At 46.0% G+C, this 16,620-nt stretch overlaps 1 protein-coding gene across 6 annotated transcripts in view; it reads left to right on the top strand.

The window, feature by feature from the left end:
- RPTOR (regulatory associated protein of MTOR complex 1) overlaps positions 1–16,620 on the top strand; it is a 405,549-nt gene that overhangs the window by 277,860 nt on the left and 111,069 nt on the right. For all 6 annotated transcript variants that reach the window (XR_006417225.1, XM_044456423.1, XM_044456421.1 and 3 more), the window contains exons 13-14: positions 211–321; positions 13,250–13,324. Coding sequence is in view for 5 of the 6 variants with exons in the window: in XM_044456423.1 (XP_044312358.1) it covers positions 211–321; positions 13,250–13,324 (186 nt within the window). In the remaining variant the exon portion in view is untranslated. The remainder of the gene's footprint in view (positions 1–210; positions 322–13,249; positions 13,325–16,620) is intronic.

The following is a 16,620-nucleotide window of genomic DNA, read 5'->3' as shown; positions in this document are numbered from 1 at the left end:
CACATGAGTTTGAAAATATCAGGTGACACCCAGGAATAAATCGACCTGAGAAAAATAAGGAGAGGTTAACTCTTTTTAGCATAAACATTATGATGGTGATTTTTTTATCAGATATTCCTTACGCTATTCAGGTTTGTAGAGGATAAGCATATTCAGCCTGTACCCTACATATCCTAAGCTGATGTTCTGTTTTCTGCTTTCTTCCCTCAGGCTCTGTCTGTTGGCATTTTCCCCTATGTGTTAAAGCTCCTTCAGAGTTCTGCTCGAGAGTTAAGGCCTCTTCTGGTCTTCATCTGGGCCAAAATCCTTGCAGTGGACAGTGTGAGTGACCATAAAATGTTTATTTGATTATGATGCAGAATATTTTAAAAGTTGTGTCTCATTAACTGCAGCACCAGCATGTGATGCAACTTGTTCATGCTTGGGATGAGATGAGAACGAGAGGCTTGCCTAGGATGAATGAATTTGGAACTGTGAGGAAGTTGCCATTTACTTGTAGATTTTTCCAGCAAGCCTCAGACCTGAGTCTATTGGTCCTGTCTATACTTCTTTTTCTTTCCCTCACTTCATAGCCTCATTTACAGTGGCTGCTATTTTCCATCAGTTGATTTTCACAACTTTGTGGATGGCACAAAGGATGGAAAATTATTGTTCTTACGATGAAATGGAGGAAGGATATGAAAATGGGAGAAAGTTTTCCATTTGTGTTGCTGTGAAATCATCAAGTACTGATATTATTTGCAGGAAATTGCTAATCCATTATATTTTTCTAACACAGTATGCAGTATGCTGTGTCTTCTCTGAGATCCTAACCAATGCCATACTCTAAATGAGAGAGTTCAAGAGCTTTATTCTGGGTAATAAATGCATCACGTTTGCTTGATCTGTACTGGAAGTTCTTCCTTGGAGGAGCGTACAGGACATGAGGTCACGTGCAGTGCAGGCTCTTAGCAGTTCATTTTCTTCGGAGTAGCCAGGCACTCTTGCTGATGATGATTAGTTTTATCCTGCTTGTCTGATCCAGTTCCTACCAGACAGCCCTATACATGTAGACAGATCTCTGTGTTCACATACTTGTATCTTTTCCTAAATGTGTATCAGCTTGCACTGTACAAAAAACTGCAGACAGAAATCATTAGCCAGTATAAGTATTAGGACAACAAAAACAGATACTATTTAAAAGCCTGACATTTTGAATGTTGGTGTTGACTGAGTATTTTTATTGCCTTTTCTGATTAATCGTTTTAAGCACAAGCAGGAAGAGGGAGACATGATCAGCCAGTGACATCCTTTCCTGCTGATCTAGAATTATGTTCAGTGTTATTAAATATATTTTGGATAATGTTTTAAGAGGATTTTGTACAGCAAAGAAAATGAAAAGTAATCTTCAAGCTGTTCTGGGGGAAAATGCTTCTTTTTGATGCATGTTCTTGTTTGACTGGAAATTCAAGCCTCCATGTATAATTCAAAGAAAGTATATATTCATTGAATCTGACATGCAGCTCTGTGGAAGCACACATGTCTGTGAAATTGTTGCTGGTGATATAAGACATACTCTGATCTTTCAAAATAAAGCTGATGTGGGTTTCCAGCCTAGGCTGCTGAATTGCAATGCTTCAGAGTGTCAGAGATGTAAATCCTTTACAGTTTACACCTCATTTGTGCATTGACCGGGTTTATATGATCAGGGAAAGAAAATAAGCCATGGCTGTTTTGTTTTGTTTTTTCATCTTGTCAGTGGTGGTCACATGTCACCAAATTACCATAATTCTCTTCCCTAGACACAGCTTCTGATATTGTCTGAAGTTTACAAACTACCCCACAACCCTACAGCAACCCATGGGTTCCAGGCTTGTTGTAAACCCACCTGCTACCCACCCCTACCAGGTTCAGACAGTACAATAAGCCATGTCTAGCAAGCATAATTATGGCACTTTGTAGAATGCACAGAGCAGAAAAATAAGCCATGGCTTATAAGCCCCAGTCATGAAAACCCACTTACTATCACACTGTTTAATAATATCAATATATTAATAAGTTGTATTAATAGTAAAATTATGTTGTCTATGATCCAGCATTCAGCAACAGTTTGTAGAAAGGAAGCCTCCCACATGCTATTCTCTCCACTGGGTGTGTGTGTGTGTGTGTGTGTGTGTGGTGGGGGGCGGGGAGAGAGAAAACTATATATAAGCATTCTTCTTCAAGTCTCTGTGCATCACACACAAATGGGGTTTGCCGTGGAGCACAAGGCCTGGATTGGAGAAAAACTTCCACAGCTCAGTGTCATGGAGTAGACAGGAGCCCAGTCCCACTCCCATCCAGGACAGGATAAGAGGCGGGGGCTCCCACCCAGTCTCCCAGTTTTTCTTTGAATGTGTTTGAGTCTCTTTGCTGATCAGACCTTCCACTCCCTTACCTGCTCGCCATTTTTCCTCTTTTACTTCCCTCTTCTACCTACTGAACTCTAGCTGAGATCAGTACAGCTTTTCTCTCTCCTCACCTCCTCTCACACTCGAAGAACTTAGCCTCCTGCTTTCTCTCCTGCACCAACATGTGTCCCCTCTACTCCACATGGCCAACTCGGCTTCTCACTGCTGCTTCTCCTGCGCAGCCCGGCTACCCACTGCGGATGGCCACTCCAGGTGCCTCCTCTGCCTCGGCAAGGGGCAGGCTGTATAGACTTGCCCCCATTGCCAAGTATTTAAAAAGCAACACAGAGGCAGAGCTCCACCTTGATCCAACAAGCACTCTGGCAAAGAGCCCTCCACACCATGGACCCGTCAGAGACCAAAAAACCTCCCTCCGAGGAAGCATCACCCTCAACAAAGAGGACCCCAAGGGAGAGACCTGCTTCATCGGGAGAGGGGTCTTTGGGCACAGTGGTAGCTGCAAAGAACATTGTGCTGCCAAGGATCTCCCCCGACTCCAGGGTCCCTTCTGGAACCCCCCCAAAACACCAGCCCCGGGGGTTCCCCTGATGACACCCCCTGGTCCCAGGCCCAGACTCCCCAGAGGCACATGGACCACCTGTGGCCAGGAGCCAGCCACCCATGCCCAAAACTGTGCCAGCACACGGCCCACTGCCCATGCTGGCTACAGAAGCTGAGTACCATGCCTCTCCCCTTCAAGGGATCTGCTGCCTTGCTCATTGCCTGCGGACACCACCCCATCATCCAGGGACTGCCCAGACCACTCCTCCTCACCTCTGCCAGACTTGGGAGAATCCTCCTTGTGGTCTCCAGCCTCCTCCTCCTCCGGTGCGCTGCTTGCCTGAAGCCGAAGAGTCCAGCTGACTCTGACTTCTTGGAGCCCTGCACCACACCCTGGGCCCACCACAGGCTCCCTGCCTCCCACTGTTCAGCCACCTTGACCACCACGAGGAACAGAGCCCTATCTCCTCTGAAAGCTCAGTGCTCTCTGAGGACTAATGCCACCGCCACTCTCTGTCTCCTATGGCCTCCTGCAGGTCGCATGTGCAAGACTGCAGCCACCAATAAGATCATGCTGAGACCATGTGGCGCACTGAGAATGCAGGCCGCAGACACGGGCCCTACTGCAGCATTGCTGCTCCACAGCGGTTGAGTCATCTTCCTCACACTGCCACCATGCCTCTCCCAGTCAGGTGGGCAGCCATGATGCCAGCCCAATGAGGACTCCACCTCCAGGCAATTACCTGGAGCAACGTACAACAGGTCCACTCACCAGTGCCATCACTCCCACAGCCCTGCTCCATCCCATTCCTACCACTCACTGGCTCCATGAGACCTTCCAAGCCAGAGCCGCTCTTCATTACAGATCTCAGGTCAGAGCTGTTCCCCCGATTCAGCGCACACTCCTTCCTCAGCCTCTGTTCACTCCCAGGATGGGCAGGCCCTGGATCACGACCCCTCCTTGTCTCCTGGAAAGGTGTGGGGTAGCTTTTCTGACTTTATCCTCTCCGTGGCAGAGGAACTGGGCATTCAGACATCCCACCCACCTGAGGCTGACCTAGTCTATGATGCCCTGGCCCCTAGGGGTACTGCCCCAGTCTCCATCCCTGCACTGCTTGCGCTGTTCTGCATAGCCCAGCAGTCCTGGAAAGTCCCTGCAGGCTGCCTGGCCACCTCACACAGGACTGACTCTGCTTACAAGGTGACCATCAAAGCATTTTCTCTTCTCCTCCAGCACCCCAAACCCAACTCCACCATAGTGGAGTTGATGTAGGGAATCCCTCAGTGGGGCCCGTCCACTCAAGGAGATCCACTACCTAGATCGCAAGGCCAAGAAGGTCTATGCAGCTGCCTCCCTAGCCTTCAGGGTCTCCAACTACGAGGCCACTATGGCTACTTACCAGCTTTTCCTTTGGGAAAAAATGGGAGCTATGGTAGAACTCCTGCCTGTCCACCTCCGTGAGGCTGCCCACCTAATACACACTGAAGCGCATAACCTCTCCTGGTTTCAGCTCAAGGCAGCTCGACACTATGTTGACTGTAACAGCAAGACCATGATGGGCACCATCACTCAATGTCGTCACATGTGCTTACATTCCACTTCCCTTCCCAGTGAGACATGGGCCCACATTGAAGACTTGCCCTTTGATGGGGAAGGACTCTTTAATGCCCACACTGACCATGGATTCTCTTCATAAGGCGCAAACCACTGCCAAGCATATGGGTTTTGTGCAAGGCACTCAACAAAGAAAGGGACAGGAAACCCCAGAGGCCCCCACCCACCGCTTTTTCCCTGATTGTGCCCCATGCCCCAGGATCCCACCCATCAACAAGAGGCATGGCCCCCAACTCCACCAGTAACTAGGATGCCAGGTGCAGGCGCTGATGCTCTGTTCCAGTCAGCCCCACCCCGCACCTTCCCACAACTTCACATTCCATCTGGCTCAGTTCCTCACAGCATGGGAGGACATCACATCAGACTCCTGGTTCTCTCTATCATCCAGTGGGGATACAGGATAGAGTGTGACATCCTACCGCCCCTCAGCTGCATTAAAGCCACATTGTCCTCTCCACCCTAATGGTGGAAGTCCAGGCTCCCCTGGCCAATAGGGGCAAAGTGCATGGCGGCAAACTGCACTTACCTTAGGCTCCAGGGTGTCCAGATATTCCCCTACCTGGATGACTGGCTCCTAGCAGCCCCCTCCAGGGAGGACCTCCTGCATGGGCTGCACATCACATGCTGCCTCCTACAGGACTGGAGACTCCTCATCAACACTGACAAATCTGTTCTGTCTCCCACACAGTCTGTCTTCTTCATCGGGGTTCACTTGGACTCTACCCGTGCCAAGGCCTTCCTCCCACAACCACAGCAGAGACCCTTGTTTTGCTGACCATGTCCATCAGGACCATGGCACACTCCACCACCCACACCATCCAGAGGCTGCAGATATCATGGCCACAACAGTCTCGGCGTTGTGCCTCTGAATGAGGCTCCTCCAGCCGTGGTTCGTGGGAATCTTCACAATGAACGAAGACCCCCACACCATGCTCCTGCCCCACCCTCAGCAGTCAGCCAATCCCTCCACTGGTGGAGCACTATGACCAATGGGAATGCCCTTCCTTCCCTGAGAGCCCTCTGCCACTGTCACCAAAGACACTTCGAGCACAGTCTGGGGCACCCACTGCACAGACAAGTGCACCCAGGGCTGAGGGGAACTGGACGAGCTCGATCTCCACATCACCTTGCTTAGAAATGCTAGCAGTTCACAAGGCCCTTGCATTCTTTCAGGATTCCCTGAGAGGATTCCATGTTCAGATAGCCACAGACAACACAAATGTCATGTTCAGTCTGAACAAGCACAGCAGGACCCACTCTGCCCACCTCTCAGCCCTCGTGCCTGACATCTGGAACTGGTACATTGAGAGGGCATCATTATTACAGCCATTCACCTTGCAGGCCACCAAAACACCCTGACAGACTCCCTGAGCCGTTTCCTCTCCATCCTACATGAGTGGGAACTGTCTTCCACACTCTCTGCGAGAAATGGGGGCACCCCAAGATGGACCTCTTCACCACCCCCCAGAATGCCATATGTGAGTACTTCTGCTCCAGGGCAGGGCACAGCAGGATGTTCATGGGGGATGCCTTTCTCCTCAAGTGGGAGGAGCTCTGTTCTATACCTCCCTCCTTCCCCTTGATCACCAGGGTAGTGGCCAAAATCCAAAAGGACAGGGCCAACTGCATTTTGATCATCCCGTGGTAGCTGAGGCAGCCCTGGCTCCCCCTCCTCCTCCAGCTGTCCAAACAGTCCTTCCTCCACCTCTCACTATTGCCCAACCTCCTGTCCCAGGACAGGGGCAGGGTGCTGCACCCTGACACCAGGACCCTCTGCCTGATGGCTTGGGTCACAATGTGACAGACCCCTTTGGCTCCCTCCCTCTGGTGGGTGCTGTCATCTTTCAGGCCATGCTCAAGCCTTCCATTCACAGGTCCTACCTAGCAAAATGGAAGGCTTTCTCCTCTTCCACTAGAGTGCAGGTCGTTGACCCTTCCTTTACCACTGTCAGTCACATTTTAGCCTGCCTACACTCCTGCTTCGCCACAGGCCTTTTCCCCTCCTCCCTGCGGGTTCACCTAGCAGCCGTCTCACACTTCCATCCCCCCATCCAGGGGTACTCCATTTTCACCCACCCCTTGTACGCTGCTTTCTCAGGGGCCTTCGTAATATTGCCTCTCCCCTCCTCCCCATCTGGGCCTGCACTCCTTCCTGGAGTCTCCTGGTGGTTCCCCAGTCCCTCACCAAGAGGCCATTTGAACTCATGGCTACCACAGATCTTTGTCTCCTCTTCTGAAAGACTGAGTTCCTTGTAGCCATTATGTCCGTCCACCAAGCCAGTGAACAAACCACACTTTGGATCGATGCCCCCTTCACCACCTTCCACAGGGACAAGGTCATCTTCCACCCAGACCTAAAGTTACTTCCCCATTTCACATCAACCAGGACATCATCCTCCCCACCTTCTTCCCCAACCCTGCCATCCCAAGGGAGGGCATGCCCCATCTCCTCGACAGGGCCCTTGCATTCTACAAGACCTGGACAGACTCACTCCAGCACACTGATCACCTGTTCATTTGCTATGAAGGCAACAAGACAGGGGAGCCTGTCTCAAGCCAGAAATTCTCAAAGTGGGTCTGCTGCACCATCTCTCTGGCCTTTGAAATGGTAAAGATTCCCCTCCTTGTACACCCCTGTGCCCACTCCACATGCACACAGACTGCAACTACTGCATCAGCTGGGATCTCACCGCACAAGATCTGCAGAACTGCAACACGGTCTACGCCCTCAACCTTCGTTCGCCACTACTAGCTAGATGTCTGCGCCAGGCAAGACTGCGCATTTGGCAGTCGATCTGACTTGAGGATCTCCTCAATTGTGCGGTGATGACAGCTCCCTTCTCCGGGATGGTAAGCTTGCTAGTTGCCCATATATGTGTGATGCACAGAAACCATGAAGAAGAAAGGCAGGTTGCTTACCTGTAATTGTCATTCTTCAAGTGGTCATCTGTGCATTCATACAACCCACCCACCACTCCACTGGCTGTCGTCAATGCTCTGTGTTGCCTTGGGCCGGGTGTGGTCACCTGTACCCTCTTTACAGTTCCCTTGTGCACCTGGGACGATGTGGGTTCAGGCAACGGAGAGACTGGGTGGGAGCCCCCCCCCCTTTATCCTGTCCTGGATGGGGGTGGGGGTGGGCTCCTGCCCACTCTGTGATGCCAAGCTGGGGAAGCTTTACTCCAATCTAGGCCCTGCGCTCCTTGGTGAAGCCCATATGTATGTGAATGCACAGGTGACCATCCAAATGACAGGTACAAGTAAGGAACAGACCTTTTTGGGGGGCATTTCCCCACATCCACAGACTGATTTTCCATCAGCCATAAGTAGACATTATCCAGAATATTGTAACTAGCAAAGAGGACCACTATAAAATCTTGTGACAGAAAACATTTCCCAACCAATCTATGATCCTTAAGAGGTAATGAGGCTAAAGCATTTATTTCTTTAGTTTCTGAATTGCCACCAAATACTGGAAAATATAAAAATGTAGGCATGGTATTTATGCTTGCAGTATTCATTTAAAATGCAGTACATGCTAGATTTCGCTTACTGTCTCTCAAACTGTCAAAAATCATGAAATGCAGTGCTAAGAGCAGATAGGAAAAGTACACGGTCTGATTCTTGTTAATTCAACAGCAATCATCCCATAAGGATTCCTGTTTTCATGAGTGCATTTCTTGCATGGTCATGGTATTCCAGAGCTAGTGGTTTGTGTGATTTATGTTAGAGAATGATTATTGCAGGGGAATGTCCTGTGAATCTAAGCGAAAGTATTATCCCAGCTGCTGTAGGTGATCATGAGAAGCTGTTGCTCATTGAATTAACTGAAGGAGAGATGTAGTGATTAATTGTTCCGTTGCGGTAAATCACATCTGTTGAATAGTGCAGCAGAAGAAAAAGAAAGTAGAAAGGGGAGGGGAGCATCTACGTGTTTAGTCCAGTGCTTACGTACTTAACTTGCTAGTTTAGTGGCTTAGAGACTAAACTGAACTGGAAAATACTTGGTTCGAAGTTCACCTTTGATGCGAGCTCCCAGGATTGTAGGTCAGCTTCTCTTAGTCCTGTTGTCGGACTTATGTGGGATAATAATGCTGTCTTGCTTTACACGGTTGTTGGAAGAATTACCAACAGACACTGAACTGATAGAAAGTGCTGTAACAGCCTTACCCAGCTTAATGCCCTCTGGGTGTTTTAGACTACAATTCTCAGCCTTCCTGACCATGCTAGCTGGGGCTGATGAGTCAGTGCAAAATATCTGAAGGGCATCAGAATGAACAAGGCTGTGTTATACAAACGTGGTGTGGATTTGAAACAGAACTATAATGCAGAATTGTTAACACTACTAAATAACCTGTCGGGGAACTGCAAGTAATTGCAGCAATAACTGCTCCAAAAATGAGCTATGAAAAGTGGTAGGGGGGAATCAATATCTCTCCTTTTTGGAACAGCTGGAGACTGAGGGAAGTGTTGTGTATTACATGAGCAGAGCTGGCTAGAGTTGGGGGTCAAACTAGATGGCCTGAGAGGACCCCTTTTGACTTGTGATGTTTCTAAAGTTTGGGAGACTTTCAATACTAAAGCAAGGTAGAGATAACTGCTCCCTCTACTTACTCCTTTGGCTTCCCCTCCCCAATTCTTGGAGCTTCTGACTTGCTTTACAGAGTTCCTTCTTTCCCTTACTATTAATTCTCCCCCAGTCTTTTGCAATTGTGTGCAAATTGTTCTATAGACAGTCAATAGCTTTGTCAATTGCTTTGTATGTTACTCTCTTCACTTTGCTGCTCCCTCTGACAGCAAGAAAATTGACCAGAAAATCTATACATATGAGAAACTTGAACTTTTGCTCTTAAAAAGACCAACAAACCATGACCCCAAGTGCACTCTCTGAAGTCCCCCCCCCCCCAAAGAAAAGAGAAAGGGCACTGATCAGAGTGGGGAGGGGACTGGCACAATGAGACACGATGGGCTCTGTTATGGAGTCCCCAAGGATGTGTGCCAGAGCCAACTGAAGAATGGAGGAGAAATGAGTTGGACAAAAAACTGAAGGCAATACATGTTTCAATATTGGCAGTTTCAATGGAAACACTGTGACTTCCCATAAATATGTTACTTAGTAAGTACCACATAAATATGCAATTTTGCAAAACTTATTGGAGACAGTAAGGTCTTGTGACCAATAAAAATTTCCAAACGTATTTTGGAGCAAGTCGTGATTTTCACCTAGCATCTTATACTTGAGCTGGAGTAGGGATCCTCTTCCTCAAGCTTGCTAACATTCTGTTGTGACTGCGATGTGCCACTTTGAAAGAGAGAGATGCTATGGAAACTGTACATTAAATAATCCTCACAGGTATTATATAGAGGATACAGATTGATAATCCATGTATTACCATGATCTTCCAGTGCAGAGTCTGCTTCTCTCAGATGATAGAATACTGTTTGAATCAGAATAGTAGCCAGTTTCTGTACACATGTGACCTAATTGACAGCAATATTAATGAAGATCCAAAATAGCCCTTAAAAGCAGCAAGGCCTTCTCCACCCCAAAACAAGAGTGAAGCCTCCACAGTCTGACAGCCTGAACAATGTAATACTACCTTGCACCTTTGTCTTTCCAGCCTCCTCCTTTTGGCAATTAGACCCTATTTCTCTCCATTCTTTATTCCTGATTAAAAATGCATTACTGTTCTCTCCCATCCACCCTCTGCTTCAGAATTCACTGCCACAAAGAGAGTTCAAAGTGAATTTAATGGTCTTCATTTCTCTCCTTTCCACCAAGTGTTACTTTAGTCTTTCATATAAATATATGTATGCATGTATTCATTCATCCTCTTTTCTGGCCTTAATATGTCATCCCCAAACCTTATGCTGGGTTGCTACTACAGGACATCTCAGGAAGCAATTGCTGATGAGAATTATTAGCAAAGCCAGGCAGCCTGATTCTCATTTAATTGGCATCCTATGTGAAATGTGGGGAAAGCTCACTTTCAAAGGGAATTCTTCTGTATCCAAAGAGCTTGACTGTGTCCCATCCTTATTATTAGTAACTAGGAAAATGACAGGTAGAGTGCATGTGGTAAGAGCTTGTAAATTTCTAGTGCTTCTCTTTTTCAAAACACCTGAGAATGAGCACTGGCAGCCAGTGGGTGACAGAGGTAGGAAGCAGCGACCCCAAGTAGTCTTTTGAGTGAGTCCAAGAATTTACTTCATGCTGAAGAAAGTAAAGGGGTGTGCTCAGGGACACCATCAGAGGAGGAACTTAGCCTGTCCCTGCCCTGATAATGCAAGTCATTGAAATCCACTGCAGGCAGCAGAGTGCCACCCTAATTTGTTTCCTTGTCATGCATTTAAAAATGTAGGCTTCATCCCTCTAAGTAGAGACAAACAGAATTCACTGCCACAGAGAGAGTTGAAAGTGAATTTAATGTTCTTCATTTCTCTCCTTTTCACCAATTGTTACTTTAGTCTTTCATATAAATATGAACAGGCAATGTTCTTTCACCCCTTACGATATGAACTGATCTGTGGTTAGTGTGCATGAACAAGGCAATATGGAGGTTGCTATAAGTTAGTCACTGTCATGTCTTTCCCATGTGGCAAGTCATTCACACATGCTGCAGGTTACCATCTTCATGCTGCTGTTTTCTTTGTGCTATAGCATGGTATATTGAAGAAAAATTGCTTGATTTGTATAGGAAGCTGCTTCAGTAGCCATCACAGAGAACAAATTTAAGTGTCCTCTGGCTGACTGGCTGCTTGTTCCTATGAAATGGTCCCTAGATGGGAACAAACCAGGCTTTGGCAGCCACCCGGAATCTGCAGAACAAGCTAAATATGAGCCAGCAATGCTATGTAGCTGCAAAAAGGCCACTTTTGATCAGCATAGTGGCTTGTCTTATTGTCCAAACTCAGGGGAGTTTCTGCAGGGTGGCCAATATTTAATGAACAAGCCACCCTGAGAACCTACAGCCTATCTTAGGGTTGTTGATAACCATGGTGACTTGTGCTGCTCAAACATGGGAGGACAATTTCATTGTGCGTTGCAAAGAACAGCTAGCAGGCCAGTCAGCCACAGCAACAAAAATCCCTGCCACTTCTCACAGTCTTGCTTAAGCACCAACAACCTCCCTCATTGGTGACTGCCCCTCCACCGATGCCCAAAAGGCACTTTGGGGGGACTGCCACTTGTTCACTACTCTCTTTAGTTCCTTTTTCACTGCTTTAGGAGCATGCAAATGGAGTCTTTTTTAATTCTCCTGTTCTTTCACAAGTGTACAGGGATATAGATTTCCTTGAGAACCAAACTGGGGTACCATCTCTCACTTGGCAATGTAATCCTCCAAATATTTGTCAGTGTTCTCCCCCTCATTCAGACTTTCTCCAAGTTTCCAGCCAGTCCAGAAAAGAGAATCATTGGCTTCCTGACATTTTGGGATTCCTTTCCAAAGCAGTTGTGGGTATTGTGCAAATTTATCTTCCACAGACAGCATGTTTTCTGGAGAATGAAGTAGGTGCTCCAACAGGGGCTAGTGATGAGAGTGGGGAGGGGGCTGGGATGAGATTCTGCTGCAGAGTTCCCTCAGATACATGCTGACATGGGTAAGAGGACTGAAAGGGAGCACTGTGGGTTCTTTTGCAAGCAACCAGTGCAGAATGGATTAGTGTGTTCTCCTACTTGTAGGAAGTCCAGTAGAAATGAGACTTAGTAGATATTGGAGGGCAATTAGTAAAGATAGGGTAGGCACTTTCTGCTTTTAGAGATTTAGCAACCACTGCTACCAGCCTTTAAGACTTAGTTCTGTAATGACTAGAAATCTTTTAGAAACCAGTTTTATCTAATTCATGGCATAACTGCAGCCATGCAATAATTGTATCTTTATGTTGGTTTCTTAAGAGTTTAGACCAGAAAATGTAAAAGATTTCTATTTTGCTGTGAAATATGTTCGAGGGAAGCATTATCAGCATCTGCATAACACTGAAGTGCACGCATAATTTAGGCTTGAGACTGTGTACTTTCAAGCAGTGCCTTCTGAGTTATTCATATTGAATTGTCCCATCTTTCACAAAGAACAGAAAAGAATGCCAGTGCCAAATGAGCCACCTGGTTCCCAAGGTAGCTTCTGAAAGGGAAAAGCATGTCTATTGTTAAATTCATGCTCTCTTTCTTCCCATGGCTTTCTGTCTTTAGCAGCATAAAAGTCACAGGAGAAAAAAATGGAAGGACCCTGAGTGTTTATCAATTAGAGAAGAAATATAGATCTTGAGTGTGGACTGTGGTTTGTTTTTTTCTACACCTGGCCTACATATGGCTGTACTCCCTGTAGACTGCCTAGGCTGAGCTAGAGCTGAACTGTTCTCTGCAGTCATGCTTGTTGATAATTACTACCAACAGCTTTCCAAATGTACCAGGTTGAAAAACTAAATGAAGAGCTTGTGGAATCTTACCAGAGAGCCTTGGGCTCTCTGAACTTGCAGCAGCTGCCTTGTGCTTCCAGTAATAAAAATCTTGACCATGGTTTTTGGCCAGTATCCTGGTGAAAAAAGCCTGCTTTGACTTTGTTTCTCAAATCATTTGAAAATTGGGTTTGAAGGAGAAAAAAGTTACTGTCACATGAAATACTCATAAATTATCTGAATTATTCTCAGGTTATTGTACTCATTGTTTTCTCTCCCCTGATCCCTCCCCCTCCTTACTTTTCAGTCATGTCAGGCCGATCTTGTGAAGGACAACGGTCACAAATATTTCCTTTCTGTTTTGGCAGACCCCTATATGCCGGTAAGGTCAACAATCACTCTTCCACTACCCTTTCCCTATTTTTAGAATTTGCATGCTTTATCTTGGTTGATATACTGCACTTATGTTGATTTTGTAGATGGTGCTAAATTGTTATAATGTAGTAGTAACATGCTTAATGTTCTCTTGTGCAATAACATGAACAAAGAAAGTTCTTCATCTCTCTTAAAGGATTGAAATTGATGGGCAGTAACTCAAGGTAGACAAAAGAAGGTGCATCTTCAAACATATGTGATTAATATATGGAATTTGCAGCCGTACAACATGGTCATGCCACTACATTAGGTCACTTTAAAAGGAGATTAAGTAGATTCATGGTTTATCAATGCTGGATAAATAGTACCTCCATGTCTCTGGCAGTGTGCCACTGAATACCAATCACAGGGTTGGGGGAGAGATATTGGGTGGATTCACACGACATAATAAGTAAAAGTCTGGGGGTTTTTTTCATCTTTGTTGGTTTGTCATGTCATCCAAACCCATCATGGTATTTCAGCTTGGAATATTTGGCTTTTAGAAACCACCAACAGAAACAACAGTCTCTTCTATGGTTTCTTGGGATCACAATTGCTTGTGTGTCATTTGAAGCAGAAAACATAATTAGTTGTTTTTTGTTATGTTATACACAAAGTCATGCCAAACTCATTGTGACCCCATGGACAACATTCCTCCAGGCTCTCCTGTCCTCCACCATCCCCCAGAGTCCACCTAAGCTCACACTGACTGCTTCAGTGACTCCATTGAGCCACCTTATCCTCTGTCGTCCCCTTCTTCTTTTGCCGTCAACTGTTCCCAGAATTAGGGTCTTCTCCAGTGAGTCCGTCCTTCTCATTAGGTGGCCAAAATATTTGAGTTTCCTCTTCAGTACTTGGCCTGAAATCTGTCACTACCTCCATTTCTTCCCCATCTATTTGCCAGGAAGTGATAGGACCAGATGCCATGATCTTAGTTTTCTTTAATGTTGAGTTTCAAGCCAACTTTTGCACTCTCCTCTTTCACCCGCATCAAGAAGCTCTTTACTTCCTCTTCACTTTCTGCCATTAGAGTGGTATCATCTGCATATGTGAGGTTGTTGATATTTCTCCCGGTAATCTTAATTCCAACTTGTGATTCATCTAGCCCTGCCTTTCGCATGATGTGCTCTGCATACGAGATGTGACAGAAAAATAACCGGATTAGTAATAAAAACATATATATTGATGAATTACAGCATTCTGAACATTGTCACCTTCTATATACCCCCCTCCCAATCACTACACTGCTCCATACATATTTTCCATTGATTGAAACAGTGCTGGAAGTCTTCTTGTGTGAGGCTCTTCAGCAGACTTGCCGTTTTTGTCATCACTTCATCCATTGATGCAAAATGTATTCCCTTCAGGTCACTTTTAATTTTCGGGAATAAATAAACATCACAGGGAGCTAAATCGGGTGAATAAGGAGGATGATGGAGGACAGGAATGTTTTTTCCACTCAAAAACTGCTTTATGGAAAAAGCATTATGCACGGGAGTGTTGTCTTGGTGATTTCTTCCCCCAACATTATCATGGCAACATGTGTAGTGAGTGTAGTTCAAATACTGACCAGGCTATTGATAGGATATACCTAGCCAGTTGGTGGTTTGAGAGGACGTGTAGGAGGAGATATAGTTCTGTGATATACATCTAGCTGACCTCCAGACAATTTTCCAGGAAAACCCTAAGCGCAATCTGGTTATTTCTGTGTCTCACCTTGTATAAGTTAAATAGGCAGGGCAACAGTACGCAGCCTTGCCATGCTTCTTTCCCAATTTTGAACCAATTGGGAAAGTCTAGTTCTCACTGTTGCTTCTTGACCCACATACAGGTTTCTCAAGAGACAAATAAGATGGTCTGGCACTCTCACCTCTTTAAGAACTTGCCACAACTTGTTGTGATCCTCACAATCAAAGGCTTTAGCATAGTCAATGAAACTGAAGTAGATGTTTTTTCTGGAACGTCCTAGCTTTCTCCATGATCCAGCATATGTTGGCAATTTGATCTCTAGTTCCTCTGCCTCTTTGAAACCCTGCCTGTACTTCTGGTAGTTCTCGGTCCACATTGTGCTAGAGCTTAGCTTGTAGGATTTTGAGCATAACTTTGCTAGCATGTGAAATGAGTGCAATCGTGCGGTAGTTTGAGCATTCTTTGGCATTGCCTTTCTTTAGAATTGGAATATAAACTGACCTTTTCCAATCCTGTGGCCACTGTTGAGTTTTCCAAATTTGTTGCCATATTGAGTGTAGCACTTTAACTGCATTGTCTTTTAGGATTTTGAATAGCTCAGCTAGAATACTGTCGCCTCCACTACTTTGTTGTTGCTAAGACTTCCTAAGGTCCACTTGACTTCACATTCCAGGATGTCTGGCTCAAGGTCAGCGACCACCCCATCATGGTTATGGACATAACCATTGCAGAGGACGCGCTCCAATGGAGCAAAGCTCAGGGAACCAAGGTTCCATTTAGATGCCAGGAAGCATTTCCTGACAGTTAGGACCCCGAGGGTGTGGAATGGGCTTCCACGAGAGGTCGTTGAGGCCCCATTGGTGCGGGTGTTCAAAGATAGGCTGGACATGCACATGGTGGGCATGTCATGAGCGGAGCCGGCTAGTGCCAGAGGTCAGACCTGATGGCCCAGGAGGCCCCTTCTGACTCGCTCTGCTTCTATGTTTCTATGTTATCAGGGATGTTTAGATCTTTCTTGTACAGTTCTTCTGTGTACTCTTGCCACTTCTTCTTAATCTGCTCTGCCTCTGTTAGGTCCCTGCCATTTTTGTTCTTTATCATGTCCATCTTTGCATGAAACATTCCCTTCATATCTCCAATTTTCTTGAAGAGATCTCTGGTCCTCCCTATTCTATTGCTTTCTTCTATTTCTTTACACTGTTCATTGAAGAAGGCCTTCTTATCTCTTCTAGCTATTCTCTGGAAATCTGTAATCAATTGGGTGTATCTTTCTCCCTTGCCTTTCGCTTCCCTTCTTTCCTCAGCTATTTGTAAAGCTTCCTCAGACAGCCATTTTGCTTTCTTGCATTTCTTTTTCTTTGGGATGGTTTTAGTTGCTACCTCTTGTACAATGTTGCAAACCCCTGTCCATAGTTCTTCAGGCACTCATGTCTATCGGATCTAATTCCTTAAATCTATTTGTTACCTCTACTGTATATTCATCAGGAATATGATTTAGGTCATACCTGAGTAGCCTAGTGCTTTTCTCTACTTTCTTCAATTTAAGCCTAAATTTTGCAACAAGAAGCTCATGCT

Source organism: Varanus komodoensis, unplaced genomic scaffold (genome assembly GCF_004798865.1).
Source record: "Varanus komodoensis strain SLA01 unplaced genomic scaffold, ASM479886v1 scaffold84, whole genome shotgun sequence".
Taxonomy (NCBI): Eukaryota; Metazoa; Chordata; class Lepidosauria; order Squamata; family Varanidae; genus Varanus; species Varanus komodoensis.
Note: the sequence above shows the minus strand (reverse complement) of the source record. Positions and strands in the feature narration are given on the sequence as shown.